The sequence below is a fragment of the Alligator mississippiensis genome, chromosome 2, assembly GCF_030867095.1.
Source record: "Alligator mississippiensis isolate rAllMis1 chromosome 2, rAllMis1, whole genome shotgun sequence".
Taxonomy (NCBI): Eukaryota; Metazoa; Chordata; order Crocodylia; family Alligatoridae; genus Alligator; species Alligator mississippiensis.
Window position 1 is genome coordinate 287,039,649 of NC_081825.1, and position 23,414 is coordinate 287,063,062.

Here is a 23,414-nt window from a genome sequence, read left to right on the forward strand (position 1 = left end):
AACTGTCACTTTAGGGGAATTACTGGAAGGCAAACACAGTTTAACACCAGAAATTGTTGGCACATTCAAGTGTAAATGTTCCCAATACACTGAGGGTGCTTTGCTTGAAATACAGTCAGCCAGACAAAGGTCTTCCTTTTCTTGCAGCTATAAAATGACCTCAAATAAGTCAATGAGGCCAATATAGCAGAGGCAAAGTATTCAGTAAATTTTACATTTGAACAGGATTTGAAATATCAAATACAGCATGGTTTCCCAGTTTAGAAAAAAGACAAAGCTCAGCCATGCTGTATTAATGCAGCAGAGCCAAATAAAGCAAAGCATCTGATTTAACACACGTTAACTTCAACTGTATTTCAGTGTGCATTACATGTACTAGTGTTTTTAAAACTATTAATCACAAATTTACCTATAATGAAAAAGAACACTGATTAACTTAGCAAGAACTTGAGCCTGTAAAGAGAGAGTTTATTTGAGTTGATAATGAGAATCCTAGGGAGGAAAACAAATCTTTCATTTATACAGATTCACTGAATTTTAGGGCTGGAAGGGACCTCATGGTTTTGTTCTAGAAGGGAGAAAAAGATTTGCTCTTACAGTGGGACATGCCGAGACTAGATTTCAGTTTTAAGATGACCAAGATGTACCCTAAGTTGGTTAAAATTGAGAACTTGAATCAAATTGTCAAATAATCACAACCTAAGCATTCTAGGTAGTGTTTTTTTAATTTGTTTTTTTAAGCCTCACTTGAATATCTTTTATTTTTTTACTTTAATATTTCATTCACTGCACCACCACCTCTGTCAGCACATCAGTAGGAATTTTACTTAAAACTAGCATCACTCGCTTTTGAGATCACTCTTAATTGTGCAGGTTCTATTCCATACAAAACCTTCTCCTCTTCACACAAACCCCACAAAAATCACAGAAAGCAAAAATGCAGAGAGGACAGTTACAGCAGTATTTCACCTGTGCAGTTTTGGTAGAATACACATGGTGGACTGTCTCATAGCCTCTTTTCTGAAACTAAAATAATGTGACACTTTATATAACTGAATATTTGCTGTAACAGTGAATAACCTTCAACTGGGGTTTGCTGAAGGTCTCAATAAAAATGACTTTCCTTTTACTGGCAGTTGGCATTCAGTACTTTGATAGCATCGTCTTAACCAGAAAAATAGGCTAACTTGAAAGAAATAATGTACTGCCAATAAAAAGCCTTACTATTCAATTTCTATAAGCCACATAAAACATTTTTAGAAACTCACCTTTTGGGTTTATATTTGCATTCCAAGTCAAGAACTGAGGCTGGAAACATTACAGTAGAAAAAGACCTAGTGGGAATATTATTAGGATTCTGAGTTTGGGTTGTTCACCCATTAAATGTAAAAGATGAACTCTAAGGATACGGGTTTATGTTCTTTACTCAGTAGAGTGTCCTTTTGGAAAAACTTACTGAGCTAGATTTAAAACTCTGCCATTTAATTAAAAACAAGATCTTCTGTTCGTAAAACTACGAGAGGACTACTCAAGTGTCTCATACTCTAGTTATTCCTGCTCTTCAGATCTTAACTATCTGAAAGAAGACTGACGCTGATAAATTCTTAATTGAAGAAAAGAAGAAATAAAGCCCACTAAAATAGTACTGTGATGACTCGCATTTAGAAGTATGCAAAATAATTTTTTTTGGTTTAGATAAAGCATTCAGCCTCTGACTGAAGAATCAATGCCTTTACACTACAATAACTATGGTTCTTGAAGACAGGGCAGCATTACAGGCTGCCTCCAGTAAAAGACGGCGTAGCAGGCAGTAAAGTCAGGGAGGAGTATTCTAATATTATAAAAGCCTTTGTCTGTCTGTCTGTCTCTGTCGATAATGCTTTATTTGCGCTCTGATTGGCTGTCTTGGCAGCCAGTCAGAGTGCTCTAGATAAACAGGACAGACGGCAGCGCGCTCCTCCTTGGAGGGAGAGGGGAATGGCGGGGACCGGAGCCCCACCATAAGAAAGTATGGAGCCAGGGGATGCGGCCAGCAGCACTGGCCTTGCCGCCACCCCCCCCGCCCCCGATCTGCTCCTTAGAGCCAGGAACCAGAGCGCACCCCCCATTGGCCCCCTAACAAGAGCTGGCGGGGAGGGAAGGAGAGGGGGTGGTTACCGGTAGCCGCTGCCACCCCGTAACTGGACACAGTACTCTAGTTACGGCCTCACCAAGGCTGAGTAAAGGGAGAGGAGGATATCTGTAGTTTTGTTTGAGATGCGTTGTTAGATGCATACCAGCGCTCTGTTTGCTTTGCCAGCTACAACATCACATTATATGGTCTATTAAGACCCCCAGGTCTCTTTTAGTTGTGATGCTAGTAAGTGTAGCACCGCTGAGCCCACAAGTATGTTGTGGGTTGTTTATCTCCAGGTGAAGCATCTTACACTTCTCAGTGTTGAACATCATCAGGTTTTGGTCCTCACACCTTGTGAGCCTGTCCAGGTCAGTCTGTATCCCCTGTCTAATCTCAACCATGACCACAGTCCCCCATAATTTGGTGTCATCTGCGAACTTTGCCAGTCCACTTTTAACACCCGAGTACAAATCATTAATGAATATGTTAAAAAGTACTGGTTCAAGTAAGGGTTTGGGTTGTAGCCGTGTTGGTCTAAGGACATAGGCAGACAAGGTTCCTTGGGTGAATTTGATATCTTTTATTAGACCAACCCAAATGGTTGGAGAATAGTTATTAAGCAAGCTTTCGGATTCAAAAACCCTTTGTCAGGCTAAGGAAGCTGCAGCAGTTGGTGTGTGCTCTTCCTGGATGGGATGAAAAGTAAAGAAGCCAGGGACTGGGCTGGGCTGGGCTGGGCTGGGGAGTCAGTTGCCAGGCAGATCGTAATGTATCAAAAATCCACCGTCTAGGTTTAGTCCCTGATCTCTAGTATCCAACAGGTTGATGAAATGGAGCTCATAGGCTCGTCTCTGGGAAGCGTGTAAGTTTCCCTTGAGGATCAGGACTGAGAGATTGGAGAGAGAGTGGCCCTCCTGTGAGAAATGTGCCCCCACTGGTAATTGGGTGTTTTTGTCTTTGATGGATTTCCGGTGTGCGCTCATTCTGGCGCGCAGTTGTTGTTTGGTCTCTCCTACATATTTTCCATCAGGGCATTTGGTGCATTGGATGAGGTATATTACATTTCTGGAGGTGCAGCTGTACGATCCAGGGATGCTGATGGCTGTGTTGTGGGGTGTAGTAATAGTGGGGGTGGTGGAGATGTGTTGGCAGGTTTTGCATTTCCTGTCCTGGCACGGTCTGGATCCTTTTGGTGTGTTCTGGGCTTGAGGAAGTTTGCTTCTGGTGATGAGGTTGGCGAGGTTTGGTGCTTGTTTGAAGGCTAGGATAGGTGACTCTGGGAAGATCTTTTTAAGAATAGGGTCTCTTTCTAATATGGGTTGCAATTTAAAAAAAAAATCCTCAGCGGGGATTGCCCCCCACCCCTGCCTGGCACCCGCAGGCAAGCCATGGGGGTTTCTCCCATGGTTCCCCCCACTCGGGGAGAGGCAGGCACAGCTGGAGTAGCCACGGGAGAACCTGCAGCCACCCAGCTGTGCCTGCCTCTTCCCGGCTGATCCAAATCTCTGAATCAGCTTTGAATCTCTGATTCTGATTTGACCAAATCAGATGGGGGACAGCGATTTGAATCTCCAAATTGAATCACTGTCCTCCGAATCGGCCAAATCTGAATCGAATGCTTCCCTAGTCACGCAGGCCTAATGTTGACTATCGATTAGAATATTGCCTTCTGTTAGCCTATTGCTAATGGATTCTTTGATATTTTTTTCCAGGATTTCTCCAGGGATTGAGGTTAAACTGATTGGTCTGTAATTCCCTGGATCCTCCTTCCTTCCCTTCTTGTAGGTAGGCACCGCATTGGCCCTCTTCCAGTCTTCTGGAACCTCTGCTGAGCAACACAGATTCTCAGATAGTTTTGCCATGGGTCGTGCAGTGATGCTGGCCAATTCTTTTAGCGCTCTTGGGTGCAGTTTATCCTGGCCTGCTGACTTGTAAATGTCCAGCCTCTCTAGATGTTTCCTCAGGAGATCTTTGCCAACTGTTGGTGGATGATCACCCCCACCTTGATCATCCTGTATCCTGTCAAGCAGAATAGCACCCTTGGACTGGTGGAATACAGACGTGAAGTAATCGTTTAGGAGTTCAGATTTCTCCTGGGTGTCAGTTGACAGCTGTCCCATTTTGTTCATCGGGGTCCAATGTTTCCCTTATTTTTTTTTCTCCGACTTCCTAGGTATCGGAAGAAGGACTTTTTATTGTTCTTGACTTTTGTTGCCAATATGAATTTGGTTTTCACCTTTGCTTTTCTCATCTTCTCCCTACAGGTGCAGGCTATTGCTGTGTTCTTTTTCTTTGTGGTATTTCCCAACTTCCATCCCTTGTAAGTTTTTCCTTTTCAATTTTAGGAGGTCCATGTCTTTCCTATTGAGCCAATGGGGGTCTCTCAGCCCTTTTCCTACCTTTCCTGCGGCTTGGAATGGACTACCTTTGTTTTGGACCCTTGGCCAAATAGTCCCTAACCTCTTCTTTTGCCACTGTTGGCTGCTCACCTCCTCCCCAAACTGTGCTGCCCAATGCAGTAGTCTGGGAGCTAACCTTGCCTGTGAAGACCCAGGTGAAAAAGGCATTGAGCACTTCAGCCTTTTCTGCATCCTGTGTCACAAGGTTGCTTCCCCCATTCAGTAAAGGACCTACGCTTTCCCTGATCCTCCTCTTGCTACTAACATACATGTAGAAACCCTTCACTTCCCTTGCTAGCTGCAACTGCAATTGTGCTTTGGCCTTCCTAACTATTCACTATATATTTTCCCATTATTTAAGCAAACGAGGCAGGATTCTTGCAGTCTGACATCTCCTTTGCTGAAAACCCCATATCTGTCAACAGAGCTGGTCCATTCTATGCTCTGAACGAAGAAGCAAGGGTGCAGGGAGGCAAGTATGTGGTCATACAGGTAAAAGCACTCCTCCTGTCCCTCCATGAGTTGGCAGTCTACCCTGGTTGTTGCTACACCTCAGGAGCCTGCTGTGTCTCTGTCCATTGGTGATGCTTAAGGGGTGTGTGTGCACCCCCTGAGATTGGCTGTGCAGCCCCTGGAAGTGCCAGCCATGAAACTGGAAGTGCCAGTGGAAGTGCACAGTAATTGGCCACTGGGGGACCCCTGGCCCCTCTCTCCCCCTGCCCTGGTCGGCAATTGGTTGCTGGGGACCCTCCTATCGTCAATCTGGTGCCCCCCCAGACTCGGGAGGCACCAGTTGCCCATGCCTTTGCCTGTACATGGGAGGTGTTAACCTGCAAGCCATCTTCATGGTCGTCTTTATCAACGAGCACGGACACACAAATAGTTATATTTCAACATCTGTAAAGCTCTATTATTTTAAAGTGCTATAACTTTTATATATTTATGCTCTGTTTCACTTTAACCAGGAGTTGAACTGTTGGAACTTTAAACCTGTGTTTTCATTTGAGGTTATACTGGTTTAACTCTGCTAATCTGTTTCATCGGTGTGCTCTCACAGTTATGGGTTTGCCTTGTGCACTTTTGAGGAGTAAGAGTTACTTCTTCCCTATTAGAACAGTTTAGTGTTGCATCTGCCACAGCCAGAAGCAGCTTATCTAATGTCGACATGGATGTTTTGCCACCCTTCACTAGGAGGAAGTAACCACCCAATCTAATAATTCAGTGTTTGTCTCCAGTTGTGGCAGTTCAGGTACCACCCTGGCTGTGGTACAGGCTGAAGCACTTAAGTGCAGTGAGATATTGTTACATATGTTCAGCATAAGAGAGAAAAAAGCGTATAAAATCTGTGTTGCTAAATGTGGTTTTTTTTCTGGGTCCCCCAAACAGCTTAGGTCAGAGATGAGTAACATCTAATTACAACAAAGAGTTTTATGGTTTTGTTTTCTTGGGGCTGTTGTTTAAACTGATAAGGACAAAGTTTAGAAATGAACTGTGTTTAGAAACCAGCCAAGCGTATGAAGTAGCATTATACTGCCAACACTGTATAACTTCACAGGTTTATGTTGTTTTTTGGAGGAAGAGAAAGGGAAAATTGAAATAGTACACTGTGGAAAGTGGGCAGGGGTGATTGCACTGTGTGATGAGTTGACATACTAGAATTATTTTGTAGTCCTTCAGCTGTTATTAGGAAGGACATTAATCACAAACACTTCATACCAATTAGATTGTGATGCAACACTCTAAGAATAGCCCAAATTGGTTTCTTTTAATTATTCAAACATTTAAATTCTATCTGTATTCAGTAATCTGAATACTGCTTTTGTCTCTGAGCAAGCCCATATGGCAGCTTGTAGAATCATAGAAAATTAGGGTTGGAAGGGACCTCAGGAGGTCATTTAGGTCCAACCTCCTGCTCAAAGTAGGACCATCTCCAACTAGATCATCTAGCCAAAGCTTTGTCTAGCTGGGTCTTGAAAACCTCCAAGGATGGAGCTTCCACCACCTCTCTGGCTATCCTGTTCCCGTGTTTTACTACCTTCCTAGTGAGAAAATTCTTCTTAATGTCTAACCTAAACTTCCCTTGCTGCAACTTGAGACCGTCGCTCCTTGTTTTGTCATCTGCCACCACTGAGAACAGCCCAGCTCCATCCTCTTTGGAACCACCTTTCAGGTAGTTGAAGGCTGCTATTAAATACCCTCTCAGTCTTCTTTTCTCCAGACTCAATAAGCCCAGTTCCCTCAGCTTCTCCTCATAAGTCACATGCCCCAGCCCCCGAACCATTTTGTTACCCTCCACTGCACTCTCTTCAATTTGTCTACATCTTTTCTGTAGCGGGGGGCCCCAGGCTGGCTGCAGTACTCCAGATGTGGCCTCACCAGTGCTGAATAATCACTTCCCTTGACTTGCTGGAAGCTCTCCAATGTAGCCCAGTATGCCACTAGTTTCTTTGCAACAAGGGCACACTGTTGGCGCATATTCAGCTTATTGTCCACTGTAACCCCCAGGTCCTTTTCTGCAGAGCTGCTGCCCAGCCAGTCAGCCCCCAGCCGGTACTGGTGCATGGGATTGTTCCTTCCTCAGTGCAGGACTTGGCACTTGTTCTTGTTGAACCTCATGAGATTGTGTTCCTGCTAGTTGCCCTTTGTTGTGTACAAAAGATACTTCAGGAATTGACAGAATGCTTTGAGTATAGATCTGTATTAGATACACTACACTATTGTGGGTTTCTAGCTGAGGCATTGATCTGCTGTTCCTACTGCTAAGTAATTTTATTCTTTTTTTTTTCTGTTCCAACCTCTTTTGTCTCAAGGACAAAGCATGCATTTTTAAAATCTGGTCAGATTTGCTCATTATTTTGCCCTCCTGCTTCTAAAGAAAAAAACCCCCTTTTTTTTAAATAACATTATTTTGCTTTTGCCCATAAGAAATCTTACTAATTTCTTAGTGAAAATAAATACTGAGCATGTGTGATCCCTTTCCCTGTTTTGTTGAAAGCTAAATTTATCTGGAATCCAGCACATAAAGTCATTAAAAAAACATAGTCCCATTCTGTAGGTAGCTTCAAAGGGCAGGGACGGTGTTGATGTCTGGTGTTTAGGCTCTGGGGCAGATCCTGCCAGGGCTTGATGTGGAGACCCTGAAGTAACTGAATAATTTTGATATCCCCGAGGATTTGTTCACCCTTTCCTTGACTCTAGAAAGTGTTTGCTGAATTGCTGTTTTTTCCCCTTCAGGGTACATGCCAAGGAGAGTGTGGGGACTGAATATGTTGAAAAATACAGACAACTGGAGGAGCAAGAATTGGTTGCAGTTGGTAAAGAACAGCATCTCCGTGGCCCAGGTGAAAAAATGCCCTTCCCCTTTTCTAATTCTAATATTTAAAACTAAACAAAAATATTAACTGTAATGTCTGTGTATGTATCGATGGTTCTGTATTTTTTCTATCTTGTTTAAAGATGGACTGGTATTAACGAGTGAAGATTTGTGTGTGTGCATACATACATGTGATGTAATGCATTTTATGATGATGATAGATCTTTTATTTAGAATTTAAAATACTCATTTGTGTAAGTAGATTTCTCCCTCTCTCTCCGGATGGTTTTATTGTTGCCAGAATAGAAATGGGTAATGTGGATTGTTTTTTCTTTTGTTCTGGGTTGCTACGTTCCACTCTACTCTATTTTGGAAAGTATGTGTGAATGTCTCTCTTCTGAGTGTTGTTAGAGGGAAATTGGATTGCACCTCTTTCCCAGTATTTCTTGTAAAAGCAGTATAACGCTGACTAGGTTGTCATGACGGCTCAGCTTCAAACTACACTGTGCTATAGTTAACTTCCAAACAAGATACTGTAGGGTGGCCTATCTTATAGAGCAGGGGTGTCCAACCTTTTTGAATGTGGGGCTGGATCACAAACTTTTTATCACCCAGTGGGCCGGTGAGCCATATTCAAAGACCTCACAGGAAGTGGTATCACATCAGGAAGTGATGTCACGTGACCTTTGACACCAATGAAGTTGCAGGAAGTGACAATGAAATGGGTCTGGAAATGTGGTTTAAAATCCAAAATAAAAACAATATAAAAGCAAGAATGAAATAATACCAAACACTTGACTAAAATAAACCCTTTAGCTTCTACTCACTGCTCAGTGAATGAAAGAAGCATAATGCAAGTCAACAGATCAAATGTGGAAAAGATATCAGCCAGAGTAGAAACTAATCAAAGCAACAAAATATGGGCATTTTTGCCTGGCCCAGTCCCGAGGCACCCCTAGCTCGTACCTCCATCCACCCCGGCCCCAAGGCGCCTCCATCCACCACGCATGCGGGCAAGGTGTGGGCCATGCTGCAGCTCCCCCGGCCACACGCTGGGGGCAAGGGGTGAAGCCAGAAAAGAAGCTGCACATGCTGTCCCCAGCTCGTCTAATCAGGCAGGGCTGGGGCAGCCCCACGCCACGCAGCCCTCGGGGCAGTGGTGGCAGGACCCGGCTCACTAATGAGCCTGGCCCCATGCGGGGGGTAAGCAGCTCCCTTCCCCTTGCTGCCAGCTGGGGCCTGCGGGCCAGCCCTGCCCGCCTTGCCTCGCTGTCGCCGGCAGCCTCCAGCCTATACTGGTGCTCTGCGGCGGCTCCACGTTGCACGGCACTGCCGACTGCTCCATGCTCCGTGGTGGCGGCAGTGCCGGCTGTGCCTCCGGCGGCTCCGTACCGCTGCCTCGGGCCAGATAAAATGGCTTGGCGGGCCGCATGGCAGCCTGCGGGCCGTATGTTGGACAAGCCTGCTATAGAGGTACTCTGTACCCCTCATTCTTTTATGTCTTTCAGTGACTAAAGTAGGAAGGCTTGAGCTGGCTCTGATGCTTCATAGAACTGCTGCCAAAATACTTACTTAACTTCAGAAAACCCAATTATTCAATGATACATTATAGTAATTGTGTACTCGTTACATATTTATAGTAATTATGAAAATACCTTTTAATGTTATTCTTTACTCCCTAATATTTTATAGAAATTAGGGAGAAATTTTGCAACAGAAGCAATAGAAGATGTACTGTAATTTTATAGCATTGGCCTTAAAATTCATCCTCTTAATAAAATCCCATTTCTCCTATTTATTTTATTTTTCTTGATTTCCATTGGTGTTTATATCCCTAAGGATATTGTTGTTATCTCTCAGTTGTAATTTACTAGAACAGCATATTTAATTACCACAATGAAAATAAACAACAAACCCATAAAATATCATAATAGGTGCTCTATTGTTATTTCTCTGGTAGCTGTTTTCTCCCATCCCTTTTCTTTTCTTGCTCTTTGCCCCTGTAATGCTGTTAGATTTTAGTTAATCAGGAAGTTGCTGCTTCCTGTGTTGCTGTCCACCTCCTGTAATCAGTTCTGTGCTCCCAGCTATGTGTTGTATTAGTTGAAAGAAGCTAAGCAGACTGAATAGTGCTAGGACTAGAAGGTGTCTACTAATATTCTGGAACACAGCAGCAGAAAACTTGTGAGACTTGTAGCATGAACCAATTCAGGATACTTCAGATATTTTGTCATTACTACCACCATCATATAAACAGATGCAGAATTCTCATAGTTGGGTAGTATTAAAAGAAAAAAAAAACAGTGAGCATGAGAATTGTAGGTTTATGGTATTTTCACACATGGCACACATTTCCAAATAAGGGCCTTGTTACACATTAATTTTGGGCAGCTCCTGGAGCTCTTAACCCCCAGATTGTCCACACATTAATACCTGAAGCTAGTTTGAAGCAAACGTTAGGTGGCTTAAAGTTATGCCACACCAGGACAGGTTCATTTCTGATCTGTTACCCAATTCATGTTCTGTTAATGTGTGGCTGCTCCCCACAGATGAACCGCCCAAGTTGCAGTCCTCCAGCATTCCAGGATGCAGTGTCCCCTCCCTACCCTCCTGTTCTTTATGGACAAACTTTCTACTCCCTGAACTCTACTGCCCAGGGAGCAGTTCTGGCACCAAGCCAACTGCCCCTCCCTCCCCTGGGGATGACTTTCCCACCCCCAGGTGTGCAACTCTGTGCAAACAGCTTGCAAAGCACATGCCAGGTAGGTAGGTCACAGGTCTAGGAGTGGGGTTTAAGGGTGATGGAGGAGAACAAGATAAGGGGTTGCATAGGGTTCCCATGAGCTGAGGCTTCCTTCCCAGGGCAGGGACAGTAGCTCCTCTAAAATCACTTTCCCTCACCACTCCCATCTCCCAGCCACCCCAGGAAGCATGACCAGTATCCCCCCACACCTCAGTCCCAAATCCTACTTTATTAGAAGATGAGACCTTCTTCTATAATTTACTTCCTCTTTATTTTTTAATTCTTTACTTCACATTTTATCCTTCAGCGGCTGATTTCCTTCTTCCACCTCCCATTTCCTTTCCACCTCCCATTTCATGACCCACCCTGCACCCATCTTTCACACATCCCCACCTAAAGCAGGGATAGAAGCCTGTCCTGGCTCACCAGCCCTGTAGTGGCAACTCAAAACTATAGCTCCTAGTCAGGCTTTTGCTCCCCAGGCATCTAGTGGCAAATCATAACTGTGAGATAGTCAGATCAACATTTGAGCAGCTCAAATTGCAATGTGTAACAAGGCCCTAAGGGACACCTTGTTTGTGGAAGGCAGAATGTAGAAAAAAATACTTTTCCAGACTCATGCCTGTGAGTTGACTGCATGCAACAGTTGACTTGCCCTTGGCTAGCTCTATGACAGACGCTCTTCAGGTAGAAGCTACAGCGTTAACCCTCCCACAGCTGCTGCTGAATTAGCAGTATTGGCTGCTTATGCAAAAGCTACTGCTAATTCAGCAGTGGCTATGAGGCCTAACACTGGACTCTGCCCCTGTTGTTTGCTAGCTCCAAGAGAATCAGCAGTCATGTTGGCAGCCCTTACAATAAAGCTGTTCAATTTTTCTATTTCTCCACACTTTTGTTCTAGTAAATGAAAACCAGCTTCCCCACTGAAAGCACTTATCCTAATTTTTGGGGGACTGACTTTTGGGGAAAGGTGTGGCAATATGCAAGTAAATACAGTAACATCTCAGGATCATAGTCTGATCTGGAAAAAATTCAAAGCACTCAGCATAACTATGAAATTAAAATACTGATTTTAAGGTGTTGAAGTGCAGATTCTTAGGATCAAGGCACAGTTATCATTACAGGCTATCATCTTGTTAGCAGTGCAAATTCATTGCACTGGATCAGATCAGTGGTACATCTAGTCCAGCATGTCTACCATGTACATATATGGCAGGGGATGGTCCAGGAAAACTCTGCAGTAGACAATTAAAGGATATCCTGCACACAGGGGAAGAGAGGCTGGTTTGCTTCTCTTGAAGGTTTATCCCTATCATGTTTTTTGTTATAGTAACTTTGCACATTGTCTTGCAGGTCTAAGAGCACTATTTTGAATGCTGCTATGCAGTTGGCCTCAATGATGCCTTGCTTCTGCAAGTCTGGCTGTTTTGTGTTTCTAAAGTGAGCTAATGCTTTTCAGTTTTTGCGGTATCACTGAAAGGTAACAGTTAAACTGCTGGCCATGCCCAGAGTCTGAGTCAAGCCATTTTCTTCAGGGTTTATAGTATTCACATACCTCCCTCACCTCAGTTCCGTGCTGGGGTCCAGAAACCTGTCCCCTTAAGTGGTGGTTCTTGGTTTGGTTTTTTTTTTTTTTTTACTTGCTCTGATACTTGTCAGAGGAGTCAAACCTGTTTACTGTTGCTCTCATCCCATCTTATTAGCTTGTTGGCTTTTTGTAGTTCATCTTATCTATATATAAGTTTCTAATGGAGAGTTGTCTTCAAAACTTTCCTTAACTCGGAAGGTTTGGAATGCCATAGAAATGCAGACCTCATTTTTCTCTTTTCAGCAGTATCTGGTTTATTGCCTAAGGTGGTTTTATACTTCCTATTCATTTGGGTTCACCTTCTATTTTACCATGTGGAAGCTGACTTTTTTTCCAAGGAGGAAGCTTTTTAAGTGGGAAGCTTTCTGTGAAAATTGACATTGTATGTTTAAATTAAGACCAGAAATTCCCAGAGCTCTCCTAGCATTCATTCTCCAAGTAAAGTGGCCCAATGCTTGTCTAATATTAATTCACCATATTGGTGATCCAGTCTTATCCAATGCCTTTTCCTTTTTAAACTATTTTTCCTATTGCTTAGTACCTGTGGGAAGATGAAAGAGGGAGGTTGGGCCTGAGAGTTGGTAAGGGAAGAAAAAGAACTGGTGACTGTGACGGGAAGCCAGTGAAATTGGACAGGAAGCTTGAGAGCAGGTTCTTCCACATGTACTCAGAGAGGCAGAGATCCTGTGGAAAAAAAATAGCATGTGATCATGTTATTTAAAGATGGTATTATAATAGATATGTCACATTTTCTTGCATCCTTTGCACATCTTTTCTACAGAACCCATCTTCTACTCAGAACTGGAGTGCTTATTACATACAAGAAGTATTGTAAGAGCTGTTTCTGCTGCTTACCAGCTGAAGCCATAAATAAAACCTGAAGCAGTGCACAGGGAGCAGAACAGTGAGCAAGCTCAGATATCTAGCTGCTGTTACTCAGTTACTTACTACAAGGAAAGATCTGTTCCCTTTTGTTCTGCCTTTCAAAAGCAAGGTGTATACTATATTTTGGAGTCTGTTGTATGTGAGAAAATATGGTATGTGAAGGGGATTTAGATTGTATGAGCAGTTTGAATTTTGGTGCTTCCCAAGCTGTTACTGAACACTGAGAACCTAATATTAAATATGTTTTTGTGTGTAACTTATGTAGATCTGCTTCATTGTGGGTGCTCATATTTAAAGCATGCTCTCTATCCTCGAGACAGGCTGTTGTGACTATTCCCTTGTTAAGGGTCTGTGAACCTTAACACAAAGAACAGGACAATCTTTAAATTGGGTTTTAATTGGAGCTTCTTTTTCTTTAAGTACTCCAGCCCCAGATCCAGCCATTCAGGTGGTAAATAATCATTGGGATGGAGATGGAAACTGAAGATTTTTGTGTTTGTTGACATTTGGGATTTGCCATGTGGCTTCATAGGGAAAGTAGTTATATTCTTTCCTTACAGAATCTGTAACTTAGTGTCCACCGTCACTCGGTGACAAGCGGGTGTCATTTTTATAGCTTAGACAAGTAGATTAGAATTCTCTTGGCTGTGGAAGTTCCTTCAACGGGAGGGAATTTCAGGAGGTAGAGAATTTCCTAGTTGCAGTTGTTCTTAACTTTTCTTGATTCAAGCCACCCCTCCGTAACTTCTTCTGAATTATGCTGCTCCCCATTTCAAGAACTTACTTATTATCCTATGGCACTCTTAAAAGGATCTCACTGCCCCTAGTGGTTCTAAAACACCATGATGGAGAACCCCACTGCTCTATTCATTTTGGTGTTTTAGCTATTGGTTATTATCTTGCTAAACATAGTGAAAACAGAAAATATTCCCAGAACTACAAGCTTTTCATACAAATGCACAGTATTTGGAGGAAGCTGGTGAAAGTTTTGGCTCAGATACTCATGTGGTTTGACATGCGACATACTTAATCTTCTGCAATGGTGCAATAGCTGTGCAACTTATTAGAGGTGCACCAATACATTGGTCTGATATCGGATTGGCACCAATATAAAGAAAATTGTCTGCATCAGAAATTTGCCTAATGTGGCCAATAATTCGGCCGATAAATGCCTGTGCACGCACGCAGCTGCGGTGCAGCGGGAGCTGCCCCTACCCTCCCTGTGCCCCCCCCAGACAAGCTGCTTGTGGCTCTGTCCCGCGCCCTGCCCTGCCCAGGCTGGACAGCACCCCCAGCCCCAGTTCTACCCCAGCCCCACTCCCTCCCTCACTGCAGGGGCCTTGATCTGCTCCCCACTCCTCCACGCCCTTTCCCTTCCCCCTTCCTCTCCCCCTCAACAGACTTACCAGCTGGACACTGTTCTTCAAGTTGCTGGGCTGGTATCGGAAATCAGATTGGCATCGACAGATATGCCTCCTTAAAAATTGGCTTCAGTATTGGCCCCAAAAATCTCTATCGGTACACCCCTACAACTTACAGAGTGCACTTGTGCATTGTGTGTGTGTGTGTGTATCTTAGTTAACATGGTGTATATCTGCCCTGCCTTCTGCTTGACTTTAGACTAACATGGCTAGCTACCTTAATCTTTTGTAGTGTTGACATGGTCCCTCAAGGTGACTTCTCATAATAGAATCATAGAAAATTAAGGTTGGAAGGGACATCAGGAAAATGTCTACAAAAAATTTAGAAAATTAATATTTATCTGCCCTGGGTTGCCTGTCATGCGGCCCTCGATGGCTTGCCAAAACTCAGTAGGCGGCCCTCTGCCCAAAATATTTGCCCGCCCCTGGTCTACTGTAATCCCCAGGACCTTTTCTGCAGAGCTGCTGCTGAATAGCTTTTCAAATCAGTGTAGTTACATGTTCTGTTTTCCTACAGATTAGTTGTGTTTAGTTGCTTTGGACACTTCTTCATAGGTGTTATTTAAAAAAAGAAAAATCACCCTAATTTTTGACAAGTGACTTTATTCTTGTGCCCTCTGAAGATCCTGGCCAGAGCCTTAGCTGTGCTGGCACTCAAGTCAGTGCAGTGGAGGAATAAAGCTGGTTGGCAAATAATGCTTTCAGCCATTTTTGCTTGCTGGTCATTTCTGGTGATGCTGACGGCAGCTTTTGCCTCTGGGATATTTTGGAGCTGCCTCAGAGTTTCTCTGATTTCCACCTGGCATCAAACCTAATCAAGAATCATTTGACATATGCAGATCATCAGAATATAGAGTGTGTGTATGTATGAGAGAGAGAGATCCCCAATGCGCTACTCATGTGGGTGGAGTGCTAGAAGATTTCTAGTAAAGGCAGGCAGAAGAAGTCAAATATCTGTAGCCATCTGGGGGACAGTGATCACCTAATAATAGAATTCACCATAAGACGTCGAGTGGGTAAGGTAACTAGTAGGGTGAAAGTGCTAGACTTTAGGAAAGCTGATCTCAATGCACTCAGGCGATTAGTCAAGGATGCACTGCAGAGTAGGAGTTTTGAAGGGATGGGAGCCCAAGAAGGGTGGCTGTGCCTTAAGGAAACGATCCTTCGGGCACAAAGTGAGATGATCCCCGTGCGAGGTAAAAGAGGGAAAGGGGCCAGGAGGCTTCCCTGGCTGACCAGAGAAATCCAGGGCAGCCTAAGGGCCAAAAGGGGAGCACATAAGAAGTGGAAACAGGGAGAGATCACCAAAGACGAATATACCTCCTCTGCTCATGCTTGTAGGGAGGCAGTTAGACGGGCCAAAGCTACCATGGAGCTGAGGATGGCATCCCAAGTAAAGGACAGCAAGAAATTGTTTTTTAGATATATAGGGAGTAAAAGGAAGGCCCAGGGAGGAATAGGACCACTGCTAAATGGGCAGAAACAATTGGTGACAGACAGGGGGGACAAGGCTGAACTCCTCAATGAGTTCTTTGCCTCGGTGTTCCTAAGTGAGGGGCATGGCAAGTCTGTCACTGGGATTGTAGAGAGGCAGCAGCAAGGCGCCAGACTTCCATGCGTAGACCCTGAGATGGTACAGAGTCATTTGGAAGAACTGGATGCGTCTAAGTCGGCAGGCCCGGATGAGCTCCATCCGAGGGTGCTGAAGGCACTGGCCGACATCATTGCAGAGCCACTGGCGGGAATATTTGACCGCTCGTGGCGCACGGGCCAAGTCCCGGAGGACTGGAAAAGGGCCAATGTGGTCCCCATTTTCAAGAAGGGGAGGAAGGAGGACCCGGGCAACTATAGGCCAGTCAGTCTCACCTCCATCCTTGGCAAAGTCTTTGAAAAAATTATCAAGGCTCACATTTGTGAGAGCCCAGCAGGACAAATTATGCTGAGGGGAAACCAGCACGGGTTCGTTGCAGGCAGATCATGCCTGACTAATCTAGTCTCTTTTTATGACCAGGTTACGAAACGCCTGGACACAGGAGGAGGGGTGGATGTCGTATTCTTAGACTTCAGGAAGGCCTTCGATACGGTATCCCACCCCATACTGGTGAACAAGTTAAGAGGCTGTGACTTGGATGACTACACAGTCCGGTGGGTGGCGAATTGGCTAGAGGGTCGCACCCAGAGAGTCGTGGTGGATGGGTCGGTTTCGACCTGGAAGGGTGTGGGCAGTGGTGTCCCGCAGGGCTCGGTCCTTGGACTGATACTCTTTAATGTCTTCATCAGCGACTTGGATGAGGGGGTGCAGTGTACTTTGTCCAAGTTTGCAGATAACACAAAACTATGGGGAGAAGTGGACACGCCGGAGGGCAGGGAACAGCTGCAGGCAGACCTGGATAGGTTAGACAAGTGGGCAGAAAACAACAGAATGCAATTCAACAAGGAGAAATGCAAAGTGCTGCACCTAGGGAGGAAAAATGTCCAGCACACCTACAGCCTAGGGAATGACCTGCTGGGTGGCATGGAAGTGGAAAGGGATCTTGGAGTCCTAGTGGACTCCAAGATGAACATGAGTCGGCAGTGTGATGAAGCCATCAGAAAAGCCAATGGCACTTTATCGTGCATCAGCAGATGCATGACGAATAGGTCCAAGGAGGTGATACTTCCCCTCTATCGGGCGCTGGTCAGACCGCAGTTGGAGTACTGCATGCAATTCTGGGCACCGCACTTCAAGAAGGATGCGGATAACCTGGAGAGGGTCCAGAGAAGGGCCACTCATATGGTCAAGGGCCTGCAGACCAAGCCCTACGAGGAGAGACTAGAAAAACTGGACCTTTTCAGCCTCCGCAAGAGAAGGTTGAGAGGCGACCTTGTGGCTTGCCTATAAGTTCATCACGGGGGCACAGAAGGGAATTGGTGAGGATTTATTCACCAAGGCACCCCCGGGGGTTACAAGAAATAATGGCCACAAGCTAGCAGAGAGCAGATTTAGATTGGACATTAGGAAGAACTTCTTCACAGTTCGAGTGGCCAAGGTCTGGAAGGGGCTCCCAAGGGAGGTGGTGCTCTCCCCTACCCTGGGGGTCTTCAAGAGGAGGTTAGATGAGTATCTAGCTGGGGTCATCTAGACCCAGCACTCTTTGCTGCTTATGCAGGGGGTCGGACTCGATGATCTATTGAGGTCTCTTCCGACCCTAACATCTATGAATCTGATTTTTCAATGTATGGTAGAAAAAATAATATTATCCTTTTATTCTAGCAGTTTCCCTTGTCAGCGGAGCATTCCAAACATGTCTTTATCTAATTGAATTAATTTTGTTAGTATCTGGCATGTCCTTGCATTATTAATACAGTAGGACAAGGAATGAAAAGAGCGGATGTTTGCCTCTACAAATTTTGTATCAGAGCTAAATGCATGTAAGGAATTTGTTGTTACTGCACTAGTTGGCACTTACGCTCCCCAGAAAGGCTTCCAGAAGCTATTCTTGCTGGCAAAAATGGGGCCCACATGGGCCCAACCCTCTTGCCCTTCCAGAAACCTCTGGGATGTAGAACTATGCAAGGGAGAACCTCCCAAGTGGCTTAGGCAGTAGGAATACCTGATGGGGTGAGTACAGCTCGCACTGCTGTCCCTGTTCCTCCAGGTGACCAGAGGCACCTGTCCCTAGGGCCCCTGTCACTGGTCCTGGGAATGTGGGAGGGGGTGGGGGATAAACCTGGCCTCGCATCTCCTAGGTGCTCAATCATGGCAGTGTGCGTTGATTGGAGCCTGGGGGTAGCTGGCCATTGCCGGGGCTACCAGAGGGTGGGGGCAGGAATAGGAATCCTGGCAGAAGAGCAGCCACCTCACTGCTTGTCCATGGGACACTGGGGCTGGTGCAGGGTGCTAGATGAGGGGAGGAGCGAGTACTTATTTCCTTACACAGGAGCTGGTTGTTTCAGCACCCTTAAACATCTTTTAGGACCCCAGTTGAGTCTGTGAGTGGGATTGACTTGTACCCAAGTGACTGCAACAGGTTGAAATTCCCATTGTCAGCTTTATTACTTGAACAAAGGAAATCAATATACTTTCATACTATATATCTTCACTAAAAGATTTGAAACGTTATCCTTCAAGGTTAAATCTTTCTTTGTTGCTTAACATGTCTGTGAAGCTCAGTAGACCTTAGAGACCTTAGTGGTATTAGCTAAGGTTAGATTGGAAAGCTGTTTTGAGTGTTAAGTTAGTACAGTTACTTGGTGGTGGATGCCACCAAGTAACTTAGTGTGGTCTGAATTTGGTAACTCTTGTTGTGGTAAGCTCTTATGGTGTAGAGTAGTGTTTCCCAACCTTTTCTAGCCCAAGGTACACTTACATTAATAAAATTTTTCTGCAGCACACCTGTTATGGCCTTCCCCACCCCCTATACCTAGCTCATTCCCATGGTGAAATTCCATGGCACTCCTGTTCATTTCTGATGGCACACTTTTGTCCCACGCCACACTGGTTGGGAAACACTGGTGTAGCTCAAGCTACCAGATGGCATTATTTAATCCTTTCCCCCTTTTATAAAGCTTGATGGTTCCTTGTTGTTAAAACAACGGCAGCCTGTATTATCCTCTTCAAGTCGCTCCTTTAATTTTGAATTTGGACTTCCATACTTGTCTTTGGTTTTTAGAAAGTGCTGTTTTTGTTTTTTATTTTGTTTTACAATACTGCTTGTACTTTGATTATATTGGTGGGAATCCTGCTAAATAGATGAGAATGTTACATTATTTTAGCAAGAGCAGTTTAAATACCAGAAGCATTCCCCTAACAGCTTGAGATTTCTTCCGGCATTGGCTCAGTCACGTACTGCTACTGATGTCTCAATAGTGACATCTATGAATGTGCCAGAGGGAAGCCAGTCATCCTGTGTGCATCATGTCATTGTGACAGGATGCTCTATGTAAGATTTTCCTGGCAAATATATGTAGAGTCCTGACCAAAAGTCTTTTAACAAGGGCAACATTAATATTCGTTAAGGACTGTTTTGTTATGCAGTTCTGTCTTTTCCATGTTTTGTTGATACTAACCATAATGCTATGCAGTAATTTTCTGTAACTATTGCTTTCTCTGTCTTGCACAAGATATTAGCTTCTAAGCATCCTGTCACATGATGGGAAGAATTTGTTTCCAAGGGATTCCGATTCACAGAAGTTTTTAGAAGTATCTTGCAAAGCCATCCTGTGCTGCTGTTTTTTATAAGTCGGTGGTTCTGTGTAGCACCCAAAAGTCCTTAACGGGATTGGGTCTTTGTGTGATGCTGTACTGTGATACTGGAAAATGTGATGCGTGCCTTGGAGAGCTCGCTCAAACTAGTGTGTGAAAGGATTCACAGCAGTTATCCCTAGCACAGTGTTTGTTCACAGCTTATTTTTCTTTGCTTCCTTTTTTTATAAGGAATCTGTCCTCTACTTCAAAATGGCATTTTAAAAAGGGGCTGTTTGACATAAAACAATAACTCGAGACTTAAGTTTTACTATAATAACATCTATTTTATGACAAATGATGAAGTCACCATCCTTTTGCTGTCAAGGGAAAGTTACCATTGATGTCATTAGGACTGGCTTTTGGCTTATAATGCCTTATTTCTTCAAAATGATCTACCTACATGGTCCCCCCCCGGGCTTTGTTTCCTTGTGCTCCACACCTGCCCTAGTCTTGCCTGGGTGTTGCATTCAAAGTTTCAAGACTTTTTGTTATTTTCCTCCACATTTCTTTGGTAATTATGCAAACAAATATAGATGCCTTTTCAGACGGGTGTACCTGTCGTAAAACTGTATGGTGTACTTAAAAGTGTTCCTCCTCATACATTGCTACAAGAAGACTGTTCAGTATCGAGTCTTTATGCCCAGGACATGGTTGAGGGCCTTTTCATTTATGTCACTAATGTTTTGTTGGCACGGTGGATTGATTTTAAATCAAGGCGATTTTAAATCATTGATTTAAATGATGCTTTAGATCACCAAGGGAAAACCCTGACTTAAATCTTTGATTTAAATCAAGTTTCCCACTGATACTTATTCACATATTTCTTAAACAATGGCTTAAATCTGATCACTAAAACATGTTAATTTACAACTCAATACAGCATTTTACAACATCTGTCCTTAAACTTTTTTTTTAGTTTTCAGATTTGATTAGCTCTGACAGACAAGTCATCACAACATTAAACATATGCTGTCCTTAAAACTTCTACAACTAGATCTCATCTTCTCCACTCCCGCTGTCATTTTTATTCATAGACTGAAACAGAAACACATGTTTTTGTGCTTTTTCAACTCCCAGTCGATTTCTTAACTTTAATACCAAATGATACCAAACCATGTTTGGTTGGTAGGTAAGTCGATGTATGTGAGTGACAGTCATTAATTCATTTTTATGAGACTGTAAGTGTAGGTTTAGTATGTTTGTGATAAGATTTAATTGTAACTGTTATTTTTTAAACAAGAGAGAAATTTAGTATTTTATTAATGATTTAAACCCCCCCAATTTAAATAAAAAATATGATTGATTATTTATTTATTTATTTAAATTATTGATTTTTATTCACTTTGTTTGTTAGTAATTTGTCTAAAAACAAGGCTCTTTCTTAAGAACTGGTTTGGGCTGATAGTTGTAAAGAAAGCAAAATTACTTGTTCCAGCCTGGCTCAGCACAATGTAGGCTTGTAGAACTGCGTGAGAGCAGAATACTAAGCCTGTGCTTGGAAACAGGGGGGTAAGCAAACAGAGTAACAGTTGCATAAAGGGAGATGATACTTCTTCTGTCCTGTTAGTATGAATGTGTATTAAGTAATTTTGTTAATATTCAAAAATATACCACTTGAGCCTTGATGGGAATGCACCCTACAGATAGGCAGAAGGTAGAACATGGTAGTACCTCGGACTAACTGATTCAGAAAGGCACCTGTTTTTTCTTTTTTGTCAGATGCTGTGATTTGGAGACCTCCCATGCCTCTCTGAACCAGTTAGTCTCAGAGGTGCTCTTTTGCCCTACTTTTTCTGACTTCAGACCATACACTATACTCTACACTATAGATAGTTAATGTTTATAGTAGCTCGCACATTTGTGTTTATTTTAACGGGAAGAATTTAACATTTACCCTTTGTTGTTTCAGTGACTCCCTCATCATTTCTGAATGAATCAGGCTATTTGACTCCTCTACCAGTATCTAAGTATGAATATCCTGATTTGCCTATAAGGAAATGTAAAGAAGAGGTAAATTTACTGGCTAATCAAACTTTTGCTGCTCATACACTAAAGTTTCTGACCACTTTTTTCTAAAAGTAAATTTCTACTGATAATCTAATCTGCAATGAATTTAATTTACAGTCTTCCTAACAGTATAACAATGTTCTTGGTAACAACCCAATTTTCTTCTATTACCGCATATGTATGTTGAAACATAGAAATGGATGACAATATTTTGCCATTTCAAATGAACTTTTTAGAAGTTTTAAATAAGAAATTATTACAGGCATTTAACACTGTTAAAACAATTGCTTGAAATTTTGTAATATTTTAAAGATATTTTTGTAGTCTTATGAACTTCCTTCCTTAATTTTTTTTTAAATTTAATTTCAGGTAGTCTCATTGATAGAAAGCAATTCAGTTGTAATTGTTCTTGGAGCAACTGGTAGTGGTAAAAGTACACAACTTCCTCAATATATTTTGGATTATTATTCTCAGCAGTCTTCCTACTGCAACGTTGTTGTTACCCAACCTCGAAAAATTGGTGCCAGTAGCATTGCTAGATGGATTAGCAGAGAACGATCGTGGACACTAGGTGGATTTGTAGGCTATCAGGTACAGTGATGGTTCAGACTGTATGTGTTTTGGAAGTCAGGACAAAATTATTTTTTGTTGTTTTTAGTGTCTTGGCTGTACCACAGGTTTCTCTGGAGCAGTACAAATGGCTTTTAAAACAGAACTAAATACTTTTTATCTGAATTTATTAAATAGAAAGCAGCATATCCTATGCCATAGTAATTATTTTGTTTTAGCATTTTCTGTGCTGCTGTTCTGTTGCTAAGCCCTTCTAGATAAAAGAAAACTTCTTCACCTTCCTAAACTTTCTTTCTTCATTCAGAATTTATTTTTCTTAGCTCTTCTTCCTTCTCTTCAGTTCTTGATGCCACCTTTCTGCTTGCAGTTCACTTGTTGTGCAATCTCTCTTGGACTATAATCTTAATCCTCTTCTAAAGAATGCTTAGGCATAGGCAGGAATAGTGGGAGTACCGTAATGAAGAACTCCAGTAAAAAACAGGTAACATATGGATTTTTTTCTATAATGCTGAGCAAATTGCTTGTGCTTAATTATACAAATTCCACCTGGCAGGAGTCTTTCCCTGCTTCTGTCTAAACATGTAAGCAACTATTAGTAACATCCTGTCCATCAACTACTCCAGAACACATGGACTCTTTTCCTTCTAAGTGTACTCCTAGGCCTTTCTTTCCTACCATTGACTGCTCCACTGTCCATTTCTGTTTCACATGATAACCTCTGTATGTATGGGAGAGTGTCACACATCTACATTTTCTTTAGACTTATGAAATCTTCAGGTAGATGTCATATGTGGCTAGTGGTGATATATTTGGATTAACTATTTTGTTTCTTCCCCCCAATATGTTTAGGTTAGTTTAGAGAAAGTAGCAACAAAGGATACAAGATTAATTTACATGACAACTGGAGTACTCCTTCAGAAAATAGTTGGTGCCAAAAGCCTTGCGGAATTCACACACATCTTCATAGATGAAGTGAGTTAGCAAAGTTAAAACTTTTTCTGCTTTTATCGTACCTGTTTCTACTTGGAGAACCTGCTGAATTCCACGTGAGCCTTGCCTTGATAAAGTTTGGAAGACCCTTCATTTAATTTGTGCCTTATGGTTACCAGGCCTAGAAATTCTGATCACCGTTCTAGAGGGCCCTT

General features: G+C 43.0%; 1 protein-coding gene across 4 annotated transcripts in view; it reads left to right on the forward strand.

Moving 5' to 3' along the window:
• TDRD9 (tudor domain containing 9) overlaps nucleotides 1-23,414 on the forward strand; it is a 154,817-nt gene that overhangs the window by 19,545 nt on the left and 111,858 nt on the right. For 3 of the 4 annotated variants that reach the window (XR_002088404.2, XM_006258013.4, XM_059723275.1), the window contains exons 2-5: nucleotides 7,750-7,856; nucleotides 21,602-21,702; nucleotides 22,069-22,290; nucleotides 23,119-23,241. Coding sequence is in view for 3 of the 4 variants with exons in the window: in XM_006258013.4 (XP_006258075.1) it covers nucleotides 7,750-7,856; nucleotides 21,602-21,702; nucleotides 22,069-22,290; nucleotides 23,119-23,241 (553 nt within the window). In the remaining variant the exon portion in view is untranslated. Of the gene's footprint in view, nucleotides 1-7,749; nucleotides 7,857-20,731; nucleotides 20,822-21,601; nucleotides 21,703-22,068; nucleotides 22,291-23,118; nucleotides 23,242-23,414 lie in introns of those variants that run through there. The other variant, XM_019481539.2, reaches the window with a different exon arrangement.